General features: G+C 38.3%; 6 protein-coding genes across 6 annotated transcripts; all 6 read left to right on the top strand.

The window, feature by feature from the left end:
* Positions 1–1,966: 1,966 nt before the first annotated feature.
* LOC103457961 (trace amine-associated receptor 1-like) lies at positions 1,967–3,072 on the top strand. The gene has a single exon (XM_008398460.2). The coding sequence runs from the start codon at positions 1,967–1,969 to the stop codon at positions 2,951–2,953; it is 987 nt and encodes a 328-aa protein (XP_008396682.2). The 3' UTR covers positions 2,954–3,072.
* A 3,073-nt stretch (positions 3,073–6,145) lies between these two features.
* Positions 6,146–7,298, top strand: LOC103457960 (trace amine-associated receptor 1-like). The gene has a single exon (XM_008398459.1). The coding sequence runs from the start codon at positions 6,146–6,148 to the stop codon at positions 7,115–7,117; it is 972 nt and encodes a 323-aa protein (XP_008396681.1). The 3' UTR covers positions 7,118–7,298.
* A 3,517-nt stretch (positions 7,299–10,815) lies between these two features.
* Positions 10,816–11,790, top strand: LOC103457959 (trace amine-associated receptor 1-like). Its single transcript, XM_017302130.1, has one exon. The coding sequence runs from the start codon at positions 10,816–10,818 to the stop codon at positions 11,788–11,790; it is 975 nt and encodes a 324-aa protein (XP_017157619.1).
* A 2,496-nt stretch (positions 11,791–14,286) lies between these two features.
* Positions 14,287–15,309, top strand: LOC103457958 (trace amine-associated receptor 1-like). Its single transcript, XM_017302042.1, has one exon. It carries the CDS (start codon positions 14,326–14,328, stop codon positions 15,307–15,309), a length of 984 nt encoding a protein of 327 aa, XP_017157531.1. The 5' UTR covers positions 14,287–14,325.
* A 2,902-nt stretch (positions 15,310–18,211) lies between these two features.
* LOC103457957 (trace amine-associated receptor 1-like) lies at positions 18,212–19,701 on the top strand. Its single transcript, XM_017302041.1, has one exon. The coding sequence runs from the start codon at positions 18,712–18,714 to the stop codon at positions 19,699–19,701; it is 990 nt and encodes a 329-aa protein (XP_017157530.1). The 5' UTR covers positions 18,212–18,711.
* Positions 19,702–21,381: 1,680 nt separating this feature from the next.
* Positions 21,382–22,658, top strand: LOC103457747 (trace amine-associated receptor 1-like). The gene has a single exon (XM_008398121.2). The coding sequence runs from the start codon at positions 21,470–21,472 to the stop codon at positions 22,466–22,468; it is 999 nt and encodes a 332-aa protein (XP_008396343.1). The 5' UTR covers positions 21,382–21,469; the 3' UTR covers positions 22,469–22,658.
* The last annotated feature ends 532 nt before the right edge of the window (positions 22,659–23,190 follow it).

Genomic DNA, 23,190 nt, shown 5'->3' on the forward strand with positions numbered 1-23,190 from the left:
GTATAAAAGAATTACTGATTAAACTTTAGCTTTAATAACATAAAGCTACATAATTTTAAAAGTTTAATCAGGAATACTTTTGTAACAAATTTATGTCAGATCATGATTTCTTAGTTAATGTCAAGTTGTCATAACAGACATTTTCAATAATGTCAACTTTGTATTAAAAGTGTCATGATTTACCGAATGACGCTTTATGACAACTGTCATAAATATTCATGAAGACTTATTCATGTTTATGACAGGTATTATATTTATGACAATGTCATGGCAGTCTTATTCACAACCTGTCAAATAAAGTGTTACCGTCTTATTTTTAGAAGGATTTGCACAGAGAAGTGTTCAGAATATTTTTAAAAACGAGATTAGCCATAATAATGAAAACACAATTGAACCGCCAATGTCTTACTGTTTTTGCGTCGAGTACCTCTAAAAATGTATACATGGTGAGGAAGGTCACAAGTGTTAAACTAAATTTTTGACTTTAATGTAACTAAATTCTTTGAATTCAACCAGAATTATATATGTAGATCTATTTATTACCATTGGGTGGTGTTAGAGATTTTTTGGTATTATCATTTTGTTATTACTTTAGTTCATATTCAGTCTAATGTTCAATTTAAAGTGTTCCCTTCCTTCTGTGTGTATAAACTGACCTGTCTTCATGTGAAACAGTTAACTGTGTTTCCCAGACCTTAAATTACGTTTCCACAGGTGCCTTCTTATCAACCGGAATACTCCCTATCTTAGAAACTGCCTGTGTGCAGTAATAAATTGTCTCTTACCTATCCTCCCTGTTTTTGCTTGACAATAAAAGGCAAGCTGTAACCAAAGGTCTTTAGAACGCTCAGTGAACGGCTTGGAGGAGCAGCTTGCTGAGTCTTCTCCTTTTGCAAAAGCTTGGTCATAAAATTCATATACGTTTCTGTGGTTCTTTTAATGAAGGTACGAGAAAAATACCCATCAAGTGGTTTGGAGGCAACAGATGTCCAGCTCCAACAGCTTCATTGTCAAACCCTTCCTCCCCAGAAGGAAGGGTCCAACATTGTTGAAGGCATCATTGTTGATCTATATGGTTAAAAAATAGCGTTGTAGTTCTTCAGTCTTCATAAATCTAGCTTTTTTCTCCAATTGCTAAATTCTTTGCTGAAATCACTCACAACTTCCTCCACTTCTGTGTACCCAGCCTTAGTTGTTTATGTTTTGACTTACCCTCATCACGTCACAAGATGGGTCCAACATTTGACCCAATTACTACAGATGAAAACAACAACACAATCGATAGTAACCGTACAGGCACACCCACACTAAAAGTGAGCGCCAGGAGGACTAGCAATAAGGGATGCACCGATTTATCGGCCAGCTGATTTACCGGTGCCAATTTCCTTCATTTTGGAAGATCGGTGATCGGCCGATTTTTTTAAAGTGGAAACTGAGCTTGTCCACCAATCTTATCTAAGGTCTAAGAATCAACCACTCTCTAGTGAGAAACGTTTGACTGACAGACCAGACTCTACAACTTTCTTGCTATGCTGAGCAACATTTCAGACAAGAAAAATTGGAATCGGCAGGTTAAGCATTTTAAAAGATCGTTAATTGGCAATCGGCTAAAAAACTGCAATCGGTGCACCTTACCAGCAATATTATTCAACAGGTGGGATGTACAGACATACATACTCTTAGGCTCACTGGTCATAACTCCTGTCTAATGGAAGAAAGTTACAAAAATCTCATTGGACAGTAATTATGATGGTGTAAATGAGGTTGGCAAGGAGTTCCTATAAAAGATTTTGCATGAAGACTCCTGGCACAAAGCAAATACTGCTAGTGAACTGACTGCCTGTAACTGAAAGTTTCAAGTAAGTAAGTACTTGATGTGTTTCTGATGTGCTATCAGATGTATTTTGTGTTATGTTTATGTTTCAGATATGTTTTATTTTTTTTATTTTTTTTCAATTTTTAGCTCATGGACCCAGATGCGACTGTGAACAGGACAGTTATTATGACTGACTTACACCCATGCTATGAAATTATTGACTTCAGTTACAAACTAACCATGACTCCTTCTGTTATGTGTGTAATGTTATATGGATTTCTTATGCTATTATCTACTGTAACTGTATGTGGAAACCTCCTTGTGGTAATATCAATAATGTATTTCAAACAGCTTCACACACCCACCAACACTCTCATTCTGTCTCTGGCTGTGGCCGACCTGCTGGTTGGGATTTTAGTGTTTCCTCTCAGCATGGCCTTCTCTCTCAGTTCATGTACCTATAATGAGAGTWTATTTTGTRAGGTCCGTGACAGCTTTGACATATTGTTTAGTACATGCTCTATTATGCACCTGTGTTGTATTTCAGTTGACAGGTACTATGCTGTGTGYCAGCCTCTCACATATAGATCYAAAATCAGCCGTCATGTTGTTGCCATCATGATCGCAGTGAGCTGGACTGTTTCTGCTCTCGTTAGCATCGGAGTGATAATTCCCAGATTGTCCCATGATGGATGTGTTGACTTGTGCTTTCTTGATGTAATGACAGCAAACATTATTGGATCTATCATGTCATTTTACTTCCCAGTGGTCATAATGCTTTGCATCTACCTGAAGATTTTCCTTGTYGCACAGAAACAGGCACGAAGCATCCAGAGCATAAAGTCTGGAGCAACTGCCAGTAAGATGGAGAGAAAAGCCACCAAAACTCTGGCTATTGTTCTGGGAGTTTTTCTGTTTTGCTGGTCTCCTTTCTTCCTTTGCATCACTTTTCTGCCTTTTACCAGTAATCCAGTACCAATTCCAGTGATTGAAACACTTAACTGGTTAACATTATTCAATTCAATGCTTAATCCATTTATCTACGGTTTTTTTTACACCTGGTTCAGGTCAGCTATTAAAATTATTGCTTCTGGGAAAATATTACGAGGCAATTTTACTAACTTGAGACTGCATTGAATATCAATATGCAAGCAGTAGTTTGTTTAAGTGAACGTGAACTCATTCCAATTTAAAAATCTTGTTAGATGAACCAAAGCACAGATTTGTTGTGTTTGTTGACACATTCTTAAACAGTGAACAGTTAAACTGTGATTATAACCTGTAGTAAAAAATACAGGTAAGGCTCAACCTAGCAATGGAAGAAATATTTCCAGTTTTTGGGGGATGTGAGGGTTAAATTTTTTGTGACATTAGTGGCCTTTCTTCATCAGTAGGTGGACAGAGAGAGAAGAGGAAACCATGCAGAAAATTGTCCATGACCAGAACAAGACCTGAGGACAACTGCATAGAGGACTGTAGTCTCTCAAGATGGTGTGTCTCTTTCCAGCATTTGTTTGAGAAATGTTGTTTTAATGGTTAACCCTGATAAAAGGAATACATTTCAAGCAAAAAAGTAGATGGATTTATTGCAATATTGAAACAGCAATACAATTTTGACAATGATGCTGTGTTATCCACAAAACATAATAAAATTACATGATTTCTGGGTCTGTTTATTGAATCCTTGTAGATGCAGTAAATACAGTTGTAATATAAATTCAGTTATTCTAAGTTGAGATGTTACCAAGTCACTCATTTAAAATTTGCATTAATAGCATTAGAAATACCTTGTTTAGTTTCATCCCATAGACTAGACCAGAGGACTTCATTTGAATTCCATGGAGATCAGGTTAAGGGAAAGTTCTTCAAGGAAGGTAGAAATTTGGTAAATAATACACTTTCTTTATTATAACAATCAGTGGCGCCTTATAGAGGGGAAATACACGGAAATTAAATAAAATGTGGCCCTGTCAATTACAAATTAATTATATTGTTTTTCTAAAATTGTTTTTATCAGTAAAAATTAAATGTTACCACTCCCAGACCAAAAAGCACACATCCATATTCCCACTAAACTCCCCTGGATCTGCATGAAATGGTTTGCTCCTGCTTGGCGCGCTTGACGGTGACGTTTTCAGCAGCAGTCAGTAGAAGACAAGAACGACTGTGGCAGTTATTTTGCTACTAAAAAAAATGTGAAAATTGGGTTTTCAAAACAAATTTAGAGATAAGAGAGAGAAAAAGACAAGCTTGTCAATTTGTAACCCAGTTTTTCTCTGGGGTGGGCAGACTGTGTGAGATAACAATGCTTCATTCACATAAGCCCTCTACTCCCCTTTAAATGTGTCACATTTGAAGACAGAATGCATTTGTGAGTTGTGCCTGAGAAAACAATTTAAAATCCCCTCTGAAATGCCAGACACATTATTCTGCTCTGCTTTGGTACAGTTTTTGGGATTGGATAATTAGAAAAACAAGACTTATTTATAATTTAACAATTGATTAATTTAAGAAAGTGGGGTCTCAGTAGTGTATGGGAGAGCTATACACAACCAACACAGCTAGGCACCTCCTCCTCAGGTAGATGACCAGCTGGGTAACAAACTCCTATACAGTCAGTCATTATGGTTGTGTTGGTCACTCTGGTATTAACAGCACAGCCCAAACTGATCTATATCAAGGGTGTTGAGGTCAGTACTACAGAAAGGCCGTTCCATCTTAGTATCAAATGCAAAGCAAAGACAGTTCTTCTCTCCTTCCCTCTTGCAAAAATGTTGAGCTGGGCTATTGTCAGCCATTAAAATACTCTTTCCTCTAGACGTCCATAAGATGTGAGGGACAACAAATCCATTAGTTAATATGAGATATGTATCTTAAGCAAGGGTTGGGGTGTACATAGAATAGAATAGAATAGAATAGAATAGAATAGAATAGAATAGAATAGAATAGAATAGAATAGAAAATACTTTATTGATCCCCAAAGGGAAATTGCTTATTTGTTGAAAGCTAATCCATCTGAGGTAATAAATACAAAATTTGTAAAATATATATATACCTAAGAGCGATGAGTTCAAAATGAATAGATATAAACAAATAAATAAATAACAAGCAATCACATGCAATATATTAATCAATAAATAACCTATAAATGAGTGCAGAAAAAAATGTAATCAATTAGCACAGACTTGGGCATTGTAGAGCCTGATGGCAACAGGCAGAAATGACTTTCTGTGGCGCTCTATGGTGCACTTTGGCGAAATGATAATCACCTGCTGTTATGAGACAGGAGACACATTTTCCACCTGTGATTACAGGAAAATCCTTGATTTTCACCCATCAAAACCACAGTGTACACAAACACGAATGTCATAATGCCAATAATATATTATATGAGTAATTTAAAATCAATCAAGTCAGAATCACACCAAGGAACATAACATGAATTCAACATCATAAATTAATGCTTGAACTTGTCCAACAACTAAGACAAAAGAATATTCTACCACTTGGAGACACAACTGAATGTGTGCTTACAGATCCAGCAGACCGCTGTGGGCCCAACCGATACCTGAGTCCTCCATATGATGCTAAAAGCCTAAAAAAACATTCCTTCAGCTCCAAAAGGGCTGAAGGAACATAACCCAACAAGTATTTTTAACCGTATGCAAATACAACCTTTAATAACGTTTTCATTGTATGCAACTAAAACGTCAGATTTTTAAAGGGATGACTAATAGTTATCCCATACGAGAGTCTTTCACCTGAGCTGTCAATCTCTGCAGTGACTCCACAATTTACCATTGGCTTCTTCTAATAGGTCTTTGTACAGCCGTTCAGTTTAGGTGGATGTTGATGTCTTGATAGGTTTAAACATGTGACAGTCTTTTCATGATTTCAGATGATGAATGTAACACTGCTATAGCATATTTAATGCTTGCTTCTAGCCATGCTTAATTAAAGCCTGTTTTACTTTAATTTCCAGCTTATGGAAACAATATAAGAAACACTGTGACAAAAAGAAGCATGCTGTTTCCTAATGTCACGTGTTGCAAATAAAAAACAAAATACTGCTCATTGGTCTTCAGTTTCGTCCCTTTTCATTGGACATGCTTTGATTACGTAATGAGAAGGCATGCGTTTAAAGGGAAGGGTCATTGGACTACATGGGGGCAGGACAGGTGTAGGTAATCTAATGTGGAAAGAAGCTGCTTGAACAGAAGCTGCTATTTTTGTAATTCACAAATTTACCTTGCATTACTTCAAAAAAAACATTTTTCAGTCCATTGAATATACAAATGTTACTGATATTTATAGTAATTACAAAGAGAAATGGAAGAAGAAACTGGTTTCTACGTTGGTTATGACTTCCACCCATGTTATGAAATTAACAACATCTCTAAGATAATGAGAAGGACTTCTTCTACAATATGTACTTTGCTCTACATTTTCCTGGGCTTACTGTCTGTTATTACAGTGTGTGGAAATCTTCTTGTAATAATCTCCATCATTTACTTTAAGCAGCTCCACACCCCGTCTAACTACCTGATCGTCTCTCTGGCTGTGGCTGATCTACTTGTTGGGATCGTAGTCTTTCCTCTGAGCATGTCTTTCTCTCTCAGCTACTGTCTGTATTACAGAGACTTATTCTGCAAAATACGAGACAGCTTCGATGTCATACTGAGCTCAACCTCCATTTCAAATTTGTGCTGTATTTCTGTGGACCGATACTATGCAGTGTGTCAGCCTCTAACATACAGATCTAAGATAAACACTGGTGTTGTTCTGGTTATGATCCTCATGAGCTGGGGCGTTTCCGTACTTGTTGCTGTCGGTTTTATTATTGTAGAGATAAATCAGGAAAAATGTCAAGAAAATTGCTTTTCTGATGCTGTGCTTGAAAAGGTTTTTGCACCCATGATCTCGTTCTATCTCCCAGTGACCATAATGTTGTATATATACCTGAGGATATTTCTTGTTGCACAAAGACAGGCTCGCAGCATCCAGATTGCAGCAGAGTCTGGTGCAACTGTGAGCAACATGGAAAGAAAGGCAACCAAAACTCTGGCCATTGTTCTAGGAGTTTTTCTGATGTGCTGGCTGCCTTTCTTCCTCTGTTTTTCCTTCCAGTTGTTGGGTGGTGTATCTGTGAAGGTGTATGAAACCCTTAACTGGCTTGCACTGTCAAACTCAATGCTCAATCCATTCATCTATGCTTTCTTTTACAGCTGGTTCAGGTCGGCATTCAAAATGATCATTTCTGGAAAAATCTTTCAAGGAAATACAAACACTAAGCTACTTTGATACATTTTAAATCAAAGAAGCAGATAACCCTCCAGTCCGGAACATACTTGTGAAAAATGTGTCATATTGGATTTAAAAAGTTTAATGGAGCCTTTTTTCTAGATGACTCTTATTGACTTCGTTTATGACATGCTGATATAATTTGATCAGGATTTTGCGATGCTTTATGAACTGCAAAATCAATACATTTATATTGTAATTCATTAAAGTCCTGAATGTACGGTAAGAGTTTGTTCTTTTATTATTATTGTTGTGAAGGAAAATATTTCCATCATGAAAACTTATGTGACATCTGTTAATTTAAACAATAAACATATTTAAACTATTTTACCACAATTTGTCTTTCTCCAAATAAACGACTCCCCATTTAAATCTGATTAAGCTTTGTGATGCTCATTACCATGCAGGAGTCGGCCACGATTTCTCCACCGTGATGTAAAACGTTCATGAAAGCTGCTGCCTGAATTGGCACTTCAGTTGTTGTGAGCTGGGCAAAGCAACTGGCCGGCAACAGTACGGTCTAGTAGTAACTGGCCTTATTATTCCACCACTTTAGCCGTGTAGCCAAACACAAGACTAGGTTAGCACAATGGCAGTGGATTTAAGTTTTTTTTTGTTTTGTTTTTTGTTTTTTTTTAAAATCTAATTTAACTTCTTGAATGTGCAGTTGTGGTATTTCCCTCAAAAAACTTTTAATTTTCAATAAATAATTATTCTAAATTGTTTAAATTAAAACAAAAAATCATGCAACAGGATTTTACCTTTGCAATGCATATTATCACTTCCATGAAGCAATTGAGAGGAACCCATACATAATGCCAATATGGATCGCTTTTAACATCTAACCCATCCAATGTCAAGTACGTTCACCACGACATACAGAACGAAGTATTTAATGTAATGGCTGAAATGATACGGAAACAAATGAGTAACAAAGTGAAGAAAGCTGAACACTTTGCTATTTTAGTGGATGAAAGTAAAGACATCAGCAAACATGAACAGACTTAAGCGAACATCCGTTGTTTGCAGCCACACTGAGAGAAAGTGGCGGAATAATTTCTGCATTTTACCACAGCAGAAGGATTAGATGCAGTTTCGCTTTTTGTGAGCATCAAAATGACACTCAGTCATTGCAATATTGATATAAATTGCTGCGTGGGACAGTGTTATGACGGTGCTGCTGCTATGTCCGGATGCAACAACGGCATTCAAGAAGAGTTGAAAAAAGAGGTGCCACAAGCTGTGTACATTCACTGCCATGCTCACAGGCTGAATCTTGTGTTAGTAGACAGTGTGCATAATGTTGATGCTGGAGCCAATTTTTTTGAGTTATTGCAAATGCTTTACAACATTAGTTGTTCATGATCTTTTTCTGAAGAAGCAGGAGAAACTTGTGTTGATGACGTTACAGAGCCTAGAACAGGGGTGGGCAATCCTGGTCCTGGAGGGCCAGTGTCCTGCAACTCTTAGACGTCTCCCTGGTCCAACACACTTGAATCCAACAGCTGAATCACCTCCTAAGTGCAGTCAAGTTCTCCAAAGTCCTGCTAATGACCTCATTATTTGACTCAGGTGCGTTGAAGTAGAGATACATCTAAAAGTTGCAGGAGTCCAGCCGTCGAGGCCTAGAGTTGCCCACCCCTGGCCTAGAATTTAAGAGATTCAGTGACACCCGCTGGGTGCTGGGTGTATAAGTATTAGTCCGTTCGCGCTGCCAAAAAAAAAAAAAACTCTCCCAGGTGTTCTAGCTACACTGCATGATGTTGTTCACCAAAAAAGTGCTAAACGCAGGACAGAGGCTATAGCTCTCAGTGCAATGAGTGCAAATTACATGGACCTGAACAAACTTCTCGAAGAGTTTGTTCTGCATCCTGTAATTTTTGAGGATATTTTCAGAACAAAATTTATGTCTGAACAGCTACAGTCTCCTAAGTTAGATCTAACTGCAGCAAATGACTTGACTCATGCTGTAATCACTGCTATAACAGAAAAAGGCAAAGAAGAAAAATGGGAGACATTCAGAAAAGAAGCAGAAGATCTTTGCTGCAACACAGGAATAACAGCAGAGTCTGTACAAAGGCAGGAAAGGCAGACCCAGACAGCTAAACATCTAGAGCATTTTATTGTGAACACCACAATTGAAACAAAATGTGCAGACAGCATTGAAGATCTAAAAACAAAGTCATTCTATTCTGTTATAAACAGGATGCTAATGGAACTCAAGCAGCGTTTTTCTTCAGAAACCAATGAAGTACTGAAAGGTTTGCCAACGCTAAGCCCCAAACACCCATCATTCCTTGACAAAAAATGGATACTGCCTATGGCCTGTCATTATGGAGTTGACGAGGAGATATTATACTTCTTGACAGTACTGGTTGGTTATTAAAACACACCGTGAACTGAGAAATGAACATGTTGGGTTGCTTTACCTTACGCCCAACAAATGAGGCTCTTGGCTCTTCCTCATGGACCTGAAGCACTCCGCTCTATGTTATCTGTGTTAAACACATACAAGACATTTTGGAGAACTTAAAACATTCACTTACCTTCAAAGTCCTTTATAAAACTGGACACATACAACTTAAATCCCTTGTCCTTTTTGGAAGTTGGAACTGTTGAAGTCGTTTGAATAATTCTATAATCATTATTGTGGGCAGGTCCTGCAGGGACCAAGTGAAAAACCTTCCCCAGCATGAACGAGACGTGCACGAGACGCGCACGAAACGCGCACGAGACGAGACGTGCACGAGACGGGACGCGCACGAGACGAGACGTGCACTGGGAGGGGAGAGGAAAAGGGGCGCGCGGGGTGCAGGACCGAGCAAACCAGCTAATTGAGAAGAAGCTAGCAAAGTGTCATACTAAGAAGGAATTTAATATTCTTTAAATTAGTGCAAAACCTTTCATATTAGAAAGTTATATTAGTAGCTGTATGTTTTAAAAAGAACAGTGAATGTTACTTTGTTTATTACATGGTTCCCTGATCGTAGCCGTTTGCATGGATTTCATGCTAGTGTCATTTGTTATTTTTCTACACAAATTATTTTAAAACTGTCCTTCTTGAAAATAATTGGATCCAGAATCAGCAGTGCAGAGGTAGAGTGTGCGACCCATGTAATATAGCAGGGCTAATTTTTTATTTAGCACTTTAGCTCTTTTATTAATATGAAAACATTTAGCATACATTTAATTACTACTATTTCAAATTATGCCTTGTGTCAATGATTTGCATCAAACCTAAATCTATATTTGTTGCATGGGTGACATCCACACAAGGAACCTCTACTTGTGCTCTTAAACAATGTGCTTGAGAGCATAAACACTATTAACATGCTTTCAGTTGTAAATACCAAATGATATGTGAATGAAGGATTTGTCACAAAAAATTGTAAATAGTTAAGTAAATAGTTACCCTGAGAAAACAACAAAAGGTCAATAAAAAWTTCTCATTGGTCAGCAGGTTCCTCCCTTCCTATTGGATGAGTTTTGGATTGTAATGTTTGAGCAGAAGTATCAAGACAAGGTGATTCAGCAGCACAATGACCTGACAGCAAGACTTGACGTTGTTTAGGTGACTTAGATGCGCTAACTAACTGATTTAAGAAATTAAACTAAGGTGTTACTTTCTAAAATAAGGTGGCTTTGTAATCTGTTAGGTATACAAATATTACTGATATTTATAGTAATTACAAAGAGAAATGGAAGAAGAAACTGGTTTCTATATTGGTTATGACTTCCACCCATGTTATGAAATTAACAACATCTCTAAGATAATGAGAAGGACTTCTTCTACAATATGTACTTTGCTCTACATTTTCCTGGGCTTACTGTCTGTTATTACAGTGTGTGGAAATCTTCTTGTAATAATCTCCATCATTTACTTTAAGCAGCTCCACACCCCGTCTAACTACCTGATCGTCTCTCTGGCTGTGGCTGATCTACTTGTTGGGATCGTAGTCTTTCCTCTGAGCATGTCTTTCTCTCTCAGCTACTGTCTGTATTACAGAGACTTATTCTGCAAAATACGAGACAGCTTCGATGTCATACTGAGCACAACCTCTATTTTTAATTTGTGCTGTATTTCTGTGGACCGATACTATGCAGTGTGTCAGCCTCTAACATACAGATCTAAGATAAACACTGGTGTTGTTCTGGTTATGATCCTCATGAGCTGGGGCGTTTCCGTACTTGTTGCTGTCGGTTTTATTGTTGCCGAGGTAAATCAGGAAAAATGTCAGGAAAATTGCTTTTCTGATGTTGTGCTTGAAAAGGTTTTAGCCCCAGTTTTCTCGTTCTATCTCCCAGTGATCGTAATGTTGTATATATACCTGAGGATATTTCTTGTTGCACAAAGACAGGCTCGCAGCATCGAGAATGCAGTAAAGCCTGGTGCAACTGTGAGCAACATGGAAAGAAAGGCAACCAAAACTCTGGCTATTGTTCTAGGAGTTTTTCTGATGTGCTGGCTGCCTTTCTTTCTTTGTTTTTCCCTCCAGTTATTAGGTGGTGTATCTGTGATGATGTATGAAACCCTTAACTGGCTCACGCTGTCCAACTCGATGCTCAATCCATTCATCTATGCTTTCTTCTACAGCTGGTTCAGGTCAGCGTTCAGAATCATAATGTCAGGAAAAATATTTCAGGGGGATTTAACAAACACCAAGCTCCTTTGACACGTTTGGAGTCTGAGAAGAGAAATTCATCTTAGTACTGAAATGTCTGCAAAGCTATACTTAATATGGCCTAAGCTGTTAGACTTTAGAAAAATGTAAAAAAAAATTATTAAAAAACATACTGCAGTTTTTGTTTTGATGTAGTTAAGAATAACGTGCCATGCTGAGAATGACACTTTATCTCAGTTTCTCTTGTACACTGGGTCAGTTTTCTCACTGCGTTGTATACATTAAGATGTTCACATTTACATTATAATTTACAAAGCTCACAAAAATCTTCCAGCTGAAAATGTGCCTTAAGCTTTAAAGAGAAATACATAGACAGAATTAATTTTACAATTTTAATTGTTCAACTGCTATAAAGTACAATTGACTTCAATAAAAGTGATGTATTCAGATGGGGTTATGATCTTGAAAAACAGAATGAAAGATTAGAATATATTCTTAAAAATATTGTCTGATGTCAGATATTCCATAAAGGTGTCCTGCACACATTTTTGGAAAGATTTAGTGATAAAACTAGCAAAATATCCACAAGTAATATAAGTGAAGAGACATGGGCTAAGTAAGCGCTCAAGTCCAGTGAGAATTGTATACAATCGCCTTTACTCATCACCTTGAGTAATCCTGAAACACAGGGATCAGCGTACTTGCACAGAGTTTCCCCAAGTAAAGCCTGGTGACTAACCAGGCCTGGTTAGTCACCAGGCTTTACTTGCGCCCCCACTAGGCTGGGCATTGTTTGTTTCTGTATTATATATAGCTGCTATGACTGGTGTAGACAGGTTACAGAGTCTCTTTGGTGAAATTGTCGGAAGCACACTGGTCAGAATGTAAACTCATAGGGAAACTGAGGTGTTATTTTTATTCACTTGAACTCTGAAACCAATGCCTGTCTTTACTGTTCTACATGCTAACAATTGAAGCAAATTAAGTGACAAAAAATTTGGGCACATTAATTAGGATGAAACAACTTAAGTGCAAAGAAAAGGATATTTTTATTCTATTTATTTTTATGTTTACTTAAAAAAAACTTCTTAGTGTTTCTAGTTAGGTATTCCAATAGTTTTCTGCTCTTACCCTGATCCTGCGTGCTCTTTTAAAAGGTTTATTTATTTTTGTGGGGTTTTGGAAGCTGACAGTCTGATGGGACAGTCCACTGACCCCCCCATTTCCTCGGCGTCTGACCGTGACATTTGCCGTGCTCCTCCTGAGTGTCATGCTTAGATCGTGGGAGGGTTAATAGTTGCTTCCAATAACCTCGTCATATTTTCAAATTTCAGAACGAGGTGATCATACAGTCATTTGAATCAGGTGTTCTGGAGGAGCAAAAACATCTAAAATATGCAGGGCAGTGGTCCCTGAGAACTGAAATTGAGAAATACTCCTCTAGAGTTAGTCTACTGGATGAAATAAACATAAGTTCACATAGTTCAGAGAGAAGGTTCGGGTTCCTATGTGTAAATATAACCATCTTAAATATTCGTTTGCACCACTCTCCATCAGCCTGATAAATGATGGCCGTCTAGCAGGGCCTGTACAGACCAATAGGAGGCCCAGATAGTGATCAAGAATAGCATGAAGGGAATGTATTGTATGTGAATGTAAATGAGATGGCTATGGGGATATACTGCCAATCTGACATTTCAATCTGCAGAGACTCAGATGGACAAAAGGGAAGAATGAAAAGATTTAATGACAGGAATGAATAGCAGTTCTTTGGCGCTCGGACCCCAGCAGCTAATTTGAGCTGAGATTTGATGTGAACTCGATGAACATCCCGATAACTGATTAGGGATGCTCTCCCCCGGGGCCCGACACTGGTGGTGGTGATCGGGAAAGGGTGCTATACTAGAGCTGAAGGATGTGGGTGGAGAAGGGGAGGTGGTGGGTTGAACGCAGCTGGGAAGCAGCTGACGGCTTGGGTGTGGATCCCTTTACGCAGAGCCTGATTGCTGATTGAATGCGCCGGGTGAGGTCCAGCGCTGAGGTCAGAGATGAGCATGACGTCGATGGGCGAACGAAGGGGGTGGAGTCTTCCAGCCTGAACTTCCGCTAAAGCTCCATTTGTGTTTTTATGTATTTTTTACTTTTTGCAATGATGTTATTTTTATGTTCCTGTGGTTATTGTCTTTTTTGAAGTATTGTTTATTGTTGTACTACAGCCTTGCCCCTACTTCCTAGACAAATATTTCCTATGGGAGACTAATAAATGACCTTATCTTAGTTTACATGGCGAATGGTAAGTTGTTGCTCGTGGTTGTTGCTAGGGGATCTCTTGGGTGCATGATACCTCATTGGACCTATGTAGGGAGTTTCTGATTCATGAAGACATAGGTAGAAAATAGAGAGTTCAGAATGCATAATCATAGTGAACAGAGCAAGTACTGAGGTCATGCTGATAGTTTGTCATGTACAGGGAATGAGTTGTAGAGAGAAGTGATTGCTGACTTGGTGACTTTGGTTTAAATGACTGATCAGATCTTTATTTTTTAAATTTATATCTGTGCAAATTACTGTGTATTGTGACTAAAAATGGAACTTGATTTTGGTAGTTTTGCTGTTAACAATACTGATGTGTCTAATGTAAATCCTTGCTTTAAAATTGCTTCTTATCTACCGACAGAAACACCCACTATTGCGTGTGTATTTTTGAATGTTTTTCTTGGTTCCATATCTGTAATAACTGTTTGTGGAAACCTCCTGGTAATAATCTCCATCGTTTACTTCAGACAGCTTCACACTCCAACCAATGCTCTCATCCTCTCTTTGGCTGTGGCTGACCTGCTTGTGGGCGCCCTGGTCTTCCCTCTCACAGTGGAGTTCTCTATAACCTCATGCTTGTATCAAGAGGAGATATTTTGCAAAGTGAGAAGCAGCTTCGACATAACACTCAGCACGTGCTCCATTCTGAACCTCTGTTGCATTTCTGTTGACAGATATTATGCAGTGTGTCAACCTCTGGCATACAGAACTAAAATCAGCAGCCATGTTATTGTGGTGATGATCTTGGTGAGCTGGGGCGTTCCAGGTGTGGTTGCGGTCAGTCTAGTGGGGTTTAACAGAGCAAAATGTGGACAAAACTGTTTTTTTACCGTTGTGCTGGGAAAAATTCTGATTGTTCTGATTACGTTTTACTTCCCACTGCTGGTAATGATATGCATCTACCTAAAGATTTTTTTTGTGGCACAGAAGCAAGCACACAGCATCCAGAGCATGAAAAACTCTGGGCCATCTGTCAGTAAGATGGAGAGGAAGGCCACTAAAACCTTAGCTATTGTGATGGGAGTTTTTCTGCTCTGTTGGCTGCCGTCCTTTTTATGTACAACCGTTCTTACTTTCAGCAACGCTTCCCAGCCCGGCCCTCTGGTAGAAATACTCAACTGGCTTGCGCTGTCCAATTCAACGTTCAACCCATTTATTTATGCTTTGTTTTATAGGTGGTTCAGGTCAGCGTTCAGGATGATTATTTCAGGAAAATTTATTTTGGGAGATTTCACTAACTTCAAACTTTTTTGATGTTTGATGTTATTCTTAGAGTAAATCCATAATGTCTAATTGAAATTATGCTGATAGTACATGTAGCTTTATGAGTGCTTGTATGTGCTTAAGAATGCTAACTGCAAACAAAGCCAGATTTTCATTTGTAAAAGCAAAATCTTTATCAGTAAAAATGGAAAAATAATTTATTAATGTAAAACTAAATTAAACTCCTTTATATTCATGTGTTGTTTTTTTGTAGACTTCCACCATATTTCAGTCATGTCTTATTTACACACATAAATTAAATGATTATATATGGGGTATACGGAAACTTTCAGTCTAATATGTCCAATATGTTTTATAAAATATTCTATTTTCTCTTAGTGTCCACAGATATAAACTAGCTTATACTAAATCTGGTGCAAAGCATTTTATTACTCATGTTCTTTTTGCACATTGTCTAATGTCTAATTATTCAGAATACTCCTGGAAATGTTTATGAAACAAACAGAATGTGTAAGCTCTCCAGCATATTTTCATGATATAATATAATCTGTGCTGTAAGCATAGTTGCAGAAGTTTTGTTGATGCTAAATTTCCTAGCTACTGATATTGGTGTAATTATAAAGTGAATGTTATCACCTCCACTGTGAAATATTAGATCAAGTAAAATCCCAGAACAGAGACGGCAGATCCTGAGGTAAACACAGTGCACCAGCCATCAATAGTCTACTAAATCAGCAGCTACAGGTTTCCAAATAGGATGTGGCCTTCAGATTAGCTTGAGAACAAGCATAAAGATGGACATCCATGTCCACRAAGCTGATTGTAAGCCTTATCAGTGTAATACAAAGCATGGGTGCAATGATGACAGACTTTCTGAAGAACTGATGTAAAGCAAGGCAAGTTTATTTGTATAGCACATTTCAGCAACAAGGCAATGTCAGATGCATTACATCAGGAATGTCAAAGTCAAACACACAGAGGGCCAAAAACCTAAATTTGCTACAAGCCGAGGGCCGGACTGGTTCAATGTTTATTAAAACATATTGAAATGATTGCACGTAGCCTATTGAACCAAGACCTAACACAGTGTATATTATATAATAATTAAATGAATAAAGCAATATTTTCTTATGGATCTGCCAGTAATTTCAAGTGAAACCATTTTTCAACAAGCAAACAGACAAAAACCAACTTCCTTCAAAGATAAATCGCATGTCCTGTACACTAACAGAATAAAGCAACATTTTGTTATGGCTCTGTCAGTTACCTCAAGGGAAAACATTTTCAACAGGCAAACAGCAAAAAATTTAATTGGTTTTAAAAACAAAATATGTTTCTTAATATCGAGATAAATAGATAAATAAAAGTGCATACATTATAAACAAAAAATGAATTATTGTGCTGCACTATGATCCTACCGATCACTGCTTTCAAATAGTAAAATAAGAAAAAAAAATCTAAGTAGTTGTATTCTTGGCTCTTATCTGCAATTTTCCTGAGTCCATTCAACTGAAAAAAATATATAAATACATAAAATACAATAAAGTATTTATAATCAATAAAGTAAAATAAAACACATAAATCTATGGCACACAGACAAAACAATACTTCCATCAAGTATTGAAAAAAAATCACAAAAAAACAACATGATTTTTATTTGTACAAAAATCATGTCTTGTACAAATGTAAAAATTGAACTGAATTAAAAGCTGAAAATGCATCACTGCTCTGTGATGGTCACTTGTCTGAGGCTCAGCTTGATACTTGGTGGTTTATAATCTTTTGTAAAAGTTCATCAATGTTTGGGGTTCGGCTCTGAGCTGAGGAAATCCTGAGGATTGGGTGAAGGTGATTATCAGTAAGACTGTGTGAGGTTTTGTTTAGCTTCATTAAAGAGAAAAGATGTTCTGCCAAACAGAGAGCGTCCAAGCAGCTTGGATGGACAGCTGGGGCGTTGTGTCGGGGATAAAATGTGCAAACTCAGCAGCACCCACCCTCTCATATTTTTCCTTCAGTGTGTCATTGCTCTATAGCTCAATCAACTCCATTGGTAGGTTTGGTGGTGCGCTTTCTACATCAACTTCAAAAGGATTGCTGAGCAGTCCAAACCTGCTATTTTTGGCGCTTCAAAGTCAGCAAATCGCCGTCGGAAGTTGGTGGCAGGTATGTTGAGTTTATTAGCAAACTGTGCACTCGGGAACTCAGCGATAGTGAGCTTCTCTTTCATGGTATGGCAGCTGGAAAAGTGGCTCAAGTTTTCTTTCTACATCTGCGTCTACCACAAACTCAGCTTGGTTTTACTGTACTGTACACATCAGAGATGACACGTCCCCGTCCCTACAGCTGCAGATTCATCACATTTAGATGGCTCATGATGTTGCAGAGAAACGGCATTTCACACAGGAATGTTTCATCTCGGAGCTCTGTTTTGTCTTTGCCCTTGCTTTCCATGAACAGACATTTCCTCATGCAGCTCGAAACATCTTTGCAGCACCTTTCCCTGGCTTAGATTCTAATCCGGTACTTAAAAGTGGTTCAACCCGTCTGTCCACACATCTTCTGGCACCATGCTTAACTTATAACAGGAAGTTGTCGTTGTTTTGAAGGATTGTGATTGGCTTATATAGGTTTAAGCTTTGCCCTACACTGCACCTTATGGCAGGGGTGGGCAATCCTGGTCCTTGAGGACCAGTGTCCTGCAACTCTTAGACGTCTCCCTGGTCCAACGCACTTCAATCAAATAGCCGAATCCTCTCCTAAGTACAGTSAAGTATTATTTGACTCAGGTGTATTGAAGTAGAGGTGCATCTAAAAGTTGCAGAACACCAGCCCTCATGGCCTGGAGTTGCCCACCCCTGTTCTATGGGTTTGGCATGTTTAAGACAACATTCAGTTGTATAATTCATCAGGTTTGTGGGGATAAACATTTTTCTTTAACCGATCAGGTGAGGACAAGATTATTTTATAAAAACGAATATCTATACTACATCAATTTAAAAAGACATGGTTACGTGTGGACAAGGCCTCAGTTTGCTGTTCTTAGCTGACAGCTATGTAGCCCATTGAGATGCTCTGTTGTATTTGCTTCAGTGGTTATTAAGCCTAAACCAATTCTGTCTGTCTCTCTATCACATATACAGACACACCATACACTAATATATTCACAACACCGTGCACAAATTGTAGTGTGTCCCATCTGACTTGGTGACTGAATGTTTGCATTCATTATGATAATTAGATGGACTCCCCTATTTATCTGTCAGGTTATGCACAGAGAGGGAAGACGCCTGTGTGAGTGCATTCTGACATGCTTGGTAAACTTTATTCTGATCTTTTGACTGTGATGTGTATGATCCATACTAGTGTTGATGTTGTGGTTTTTAGCAGTAAAGTATATTGGTATTGATTGTGATATTTCAGATATCGTCCACTATGGAACCAGAGGTGAATGCCAGCAGAGCTGCCACACATCCCTGTTATGAATCATACGACTCGTCTTACAAATTCACAAGCAGCCCTTCTTTTATTTGTGTGGCATTATACGTTTTCCTTGGCTCTCTGTCTCTCATAACAGTGTGTGGAAATCTCCTTGTGATAACGTCAATCATTTACTTCAAACAGCTCCACACTCCCAACAACTACCTCGTCCTCTCCCTCGCTGTGGCCGACCTGCTTGTCGGCGTTTTAGTTTTCCCCTTCAGCATGGCGTTCACTGTCACTTCATGCTGGTATGACGAAGATTTGTTTTGCAAAGTGCGAGGCAGCTTTGATGTGACACTGAGCACAGCTTCGATTTTGAACCTATGTTGCATTTCTATCGACAGGTATTACGCTGTGTGTAAGCCGCTGACTTACAAAAGTACAATGACTGATCGTATCATTGCAATGATGATTCTGGGATGCTGGGGTACGGCAGCCTTAATTGGAATTGGCATCATCATTGCAGGATTCAATCAGGGAAAATGTGAAGGGGACTGTGTAATTGATGCTTTGATATCGACCAGTTTGGCATGTATATTTTCTTTCTATATCCCAGTCATTCTAATGCTTGGTATTTATCTAAAGATTTTCCTTGTTGCACAGAGTCAGTTAAACAGCATCCACAGCATTGGCTGTCGAAGCAAAAAGTCTACTGCCGCTGTTAGCAAGACGGAAAGAAAAGCAACAAAAACCCTTGCTGTTGTGATGGGGGTTTTTATCTTGTGCTGGACTCCCTACTTTCTGTGCATCATCTTTCAGCCTTTAACATATAATGTGACACCAATTTCTGTTATTGAAACTCTAAACTGGCTAACTTTGTCAAATTCTATGTTGAATCCTTTCATCTATGCTTTCTTTTACAGATGGTTTCGATCAGCTGTCAGAATGATGATTTCTGGAAAGATTTTTCAAGGAGACTTTGCAAACACAAAGCTCTTCTAACCTTGTGTTTTAATGCGCATGTAACTTTCATTAGGAATTGATGTTTATAAAATCAATAAACATTGTTTCTATAAAGATTGTTTATTTACAGCACATTTACACAAAAGAGACCAACGTGTATGAATCATATTTAGAATTAGGCCTCTTTCAAAAACTAGTAAAGAGAAAAATATAAAGCTCATCTTAACTGTTTTCTGTCTGCCTTAGCTCACAATAAATGTCCAAATGGGTTTTAAATTATTCACACACTCCAGTAAGTCATTGTATGAATCAGTTCTGTTGATCTACTTCCAATTGTCAACCCAGAAAAATGTGAACACACCTTACACCAGGTCAGGTAGTATTTTAAGGTTTCCTTGAAGATCTAAGTTAAGCTTGTTCAGATGATTCAACAAGAAACAAGAAACCCCAAATCTGATTTCCACTCATGGTCACTGAGCATAGTTCTTCTCTTTCTCGCAGGTTTGCCAGTCCTGCTCTATAACCATTGAATTGAACCTCAGTCTGTCTTGGCTTTAACATCTGACCCTTTGAGATTAGACTTCAACTTTGACTGATGTCTGATGTTTATCATCTGACCTTTCAGCTTCAGCTGTTTCTGATATCTGTGCATAGTTTGAAAAAAGGCTTGTCAGTGATGTAGTCAACTGAATGTGATAGTATGAGATGAAGGTGATAGTATGAGATGAAGAACGTTTGCGTTTCTATAAATGTTCAAGGAATGCTGTTTGTTGTGGCAACTCCCACAGAGGAAATGTAGCCTTCTATAGGACAATTAGATATGACGCTTTTTTGTTTTTATTGTTTTGCTTACCTGTAATTGCACGGCATTCAAATCGGTCTCCACAGTTTAATAGAATCAGCATAAATGTTTCAGGACAGATCTTTACCACATTATGTGTTAAAATGACCTCAACTTTGAAACTAAACACAGGAATGATTAAACTCTGGTATTTAATGTAATAAGAAACAAATACTTGAGTTTGTTTTTATTTTTTACTCTATGTTTCCTTTCTAACCAGTCCCATCACTAACCTGGTGCTATAAACTATTCTTCCTGTTTACACCAGAAATGTACCGACTACGGTCCGGGCAAACCAGTTTTATCTTAGTTTTGATTCAACAGCAACCTAAGGCGGACGCATGCAATTAAAATGGTGTGACTTAGTTTCACTTTTAATCTGCACAATTGAGGCAAAAACAAAAACAACTTGATGCTTTAAAGTTAATTTTAAAAGTTGGATTACGAACGGAATAACTGTGATCATCATCAGAATTTCAGTAAARTCTACAAACACCATTGTGCAACGTTCAAACACGCCGTTGGTGTTTCAATATCAAAAATCATTGGAGTTCTGAAATGCCAGTCAGGAATAGTGTTGCTGTGAGGAGTGTTCACTAAAGCGTAAATATATTTCTCGAAATGGTATTCATAAATCTAGCTGGTTGTATGTCGATATAACTGTTTTTGGAAGATTTTTTTGCTCATATTTGGATTATTTCCCAGTAAGGGTACCTGTTCCCACACTAATATACATAGATTATGCAAACATGATAAAGGAGCTTACATCTAATTGGCTAATCAAACCATGTGGTGAATATGGTAATGAAAAGTGGATCCTATAATCCAGGTGCACACAGCTGAGCTCTGGACACATCACAAGGTAAGGGTGTGTGAAAACAGGCCCTACAGCAAACCTGCAGCATACTAAACTGAATCCTGTCTGCTTTTCTCATCATCATAGGTTGATGCCAGTAAACTCTTAGCATGGATGTAGATCTTGTGGTCAACAGCAGCAGTGTTGACCCCATACATCCCTGCTACATCTCAGACAATGACACTTACATGTTTGCACATAACCCCTCTGTTATATGTGTATCTTTGTACATTTTCCTTGGATTACTGTCTGTAATCACTGTCTGTGGAAACTTTCTTGTAATATTTTCCATCATTTATTTCAGACAGCTCCACACTCCTACCAACTACCTCATTCTCTCTCTAGCTGTCGCTGACCTGCTTGTCGGGGTCTTGGTGTTCCCCTTCAGCATGGCTTTCACCGTCACTACATGCATGCACTATGAGAGTTTGTTCTGCAAAATACGCGACAGCTTTGACGTCACAATGTGCACGTCCTCTATTCTCAACCTGTGCTGCATCTCCATAGACAGATACCATGCGGTGTGCGAGCCACTGACATACAGGACGAAAATAAACGCTCGGGTAACCGGGATGATGATCCTGTTCAGCTGGGGTGTTTCTGTCCTAATAGGAATTGGCATCATTGTTGCGGGATTCAGCCAAGGCGCATGTGAGGACACATGCTCTGTTGACATTATAGTGGCCAACACTATGGGACCTGTTTTCTCCTTTTACCTTCCAGCAGTCCTAATGCTATGCATTTACTTTAAGATTTTCCTGGTTGCTCAGAGACAACTGAACAGCATCCAGAGCACAAACGGCCAGAGCATGAAGTCTGGAGCAACAGCCAGCAGGATGGAGAGGAAGGCCACCAAAACCCTAGCAACTGTGATGGGAGTGTTTCTTTTATGTCTCACTCCCTACTTTATCTGTGTCGTCTTCCAGCCATTATACTACGAACCGCCACCACTTCCTGTGATAGAAACACTGAACTGGCTTACGCTGTCAAATTCAATGCTGAATCCTTTGATTTATGCCTTCTTTTACAGCTGGTTCCGATCAGCTGTCAGGACGGTCGTCTCAGGAAAGATATTCCACAGCGATTCAGCCAACTCCAGATTATTTTGATATTTATATATTGTTGCAGTTTACATATTGGGATTTTTCTAAATAATGATTAATGATAAAACCATGTAACAGGGGTAAAGTTTTGAAAAAAGTACTTAATCTGTTTTTATTTGCATAAAGAAGCAGCCTGTCAAGAACTATTTGTACCTTCTCAATTATCAGTGCAAAGCTCTTTAATCACATTACGTCAATAAAGCACTTCTTTCATTTGCTGTCCAATATTTTTTTTGCGCATCTCCACTAATTAATTTTACTTAGTCCTTTTTTTAGGTCTCATACATTTTTCAAACACAAGTTTGGTATATATCCGGTCAAATTCACATACATTAAATGGTCTGATTCAACCTGATTGTTTTATCATTTGGACAAATGCTAAAACCCAAAATCAAAGACACTGTAAGGAACACAGAGAAAAATTAATGTTGCAGTTCATATCATCTGTATCTGCAATAACTCTTCAAAGAGTTACAGATGACTGTGAGCAGGAAGGAATTCCTGTAGCAGTCTGTACAACAGCAAATCAGAAGAAGCCTCTGTCTGATAATACTGATGAAGACGATGCTCAGGGTTGTTTATACATTTTCTGATTTTATCAAGAATTTATTTTTGCGCCATCAAATCTAGATGAACACTGAGGTATTTATATTCCCCAACCACCAATGCTTTGTCTCCCGTGATGGGACTAGTGTTTGACCAAATTGTTTCTTCCAAACTCGACAGTC

This window comes from Poecilia reticulata, linkage group LG21 (genome assembly GCF_000633615.1).
Source record: "Poecilia reticulata strain Guanapo linkage group LG21, Guppy_female_1.0+MT, whole genome shotgun sequence".
Classification (NCBI taxonomy): domain Eukaryota; kingdom Metazoa; phylum Chordata; class Actinopteri; order Cyprinodontiformes; family Poeciliidae; genus Poecilia; species Poecilia reticulata.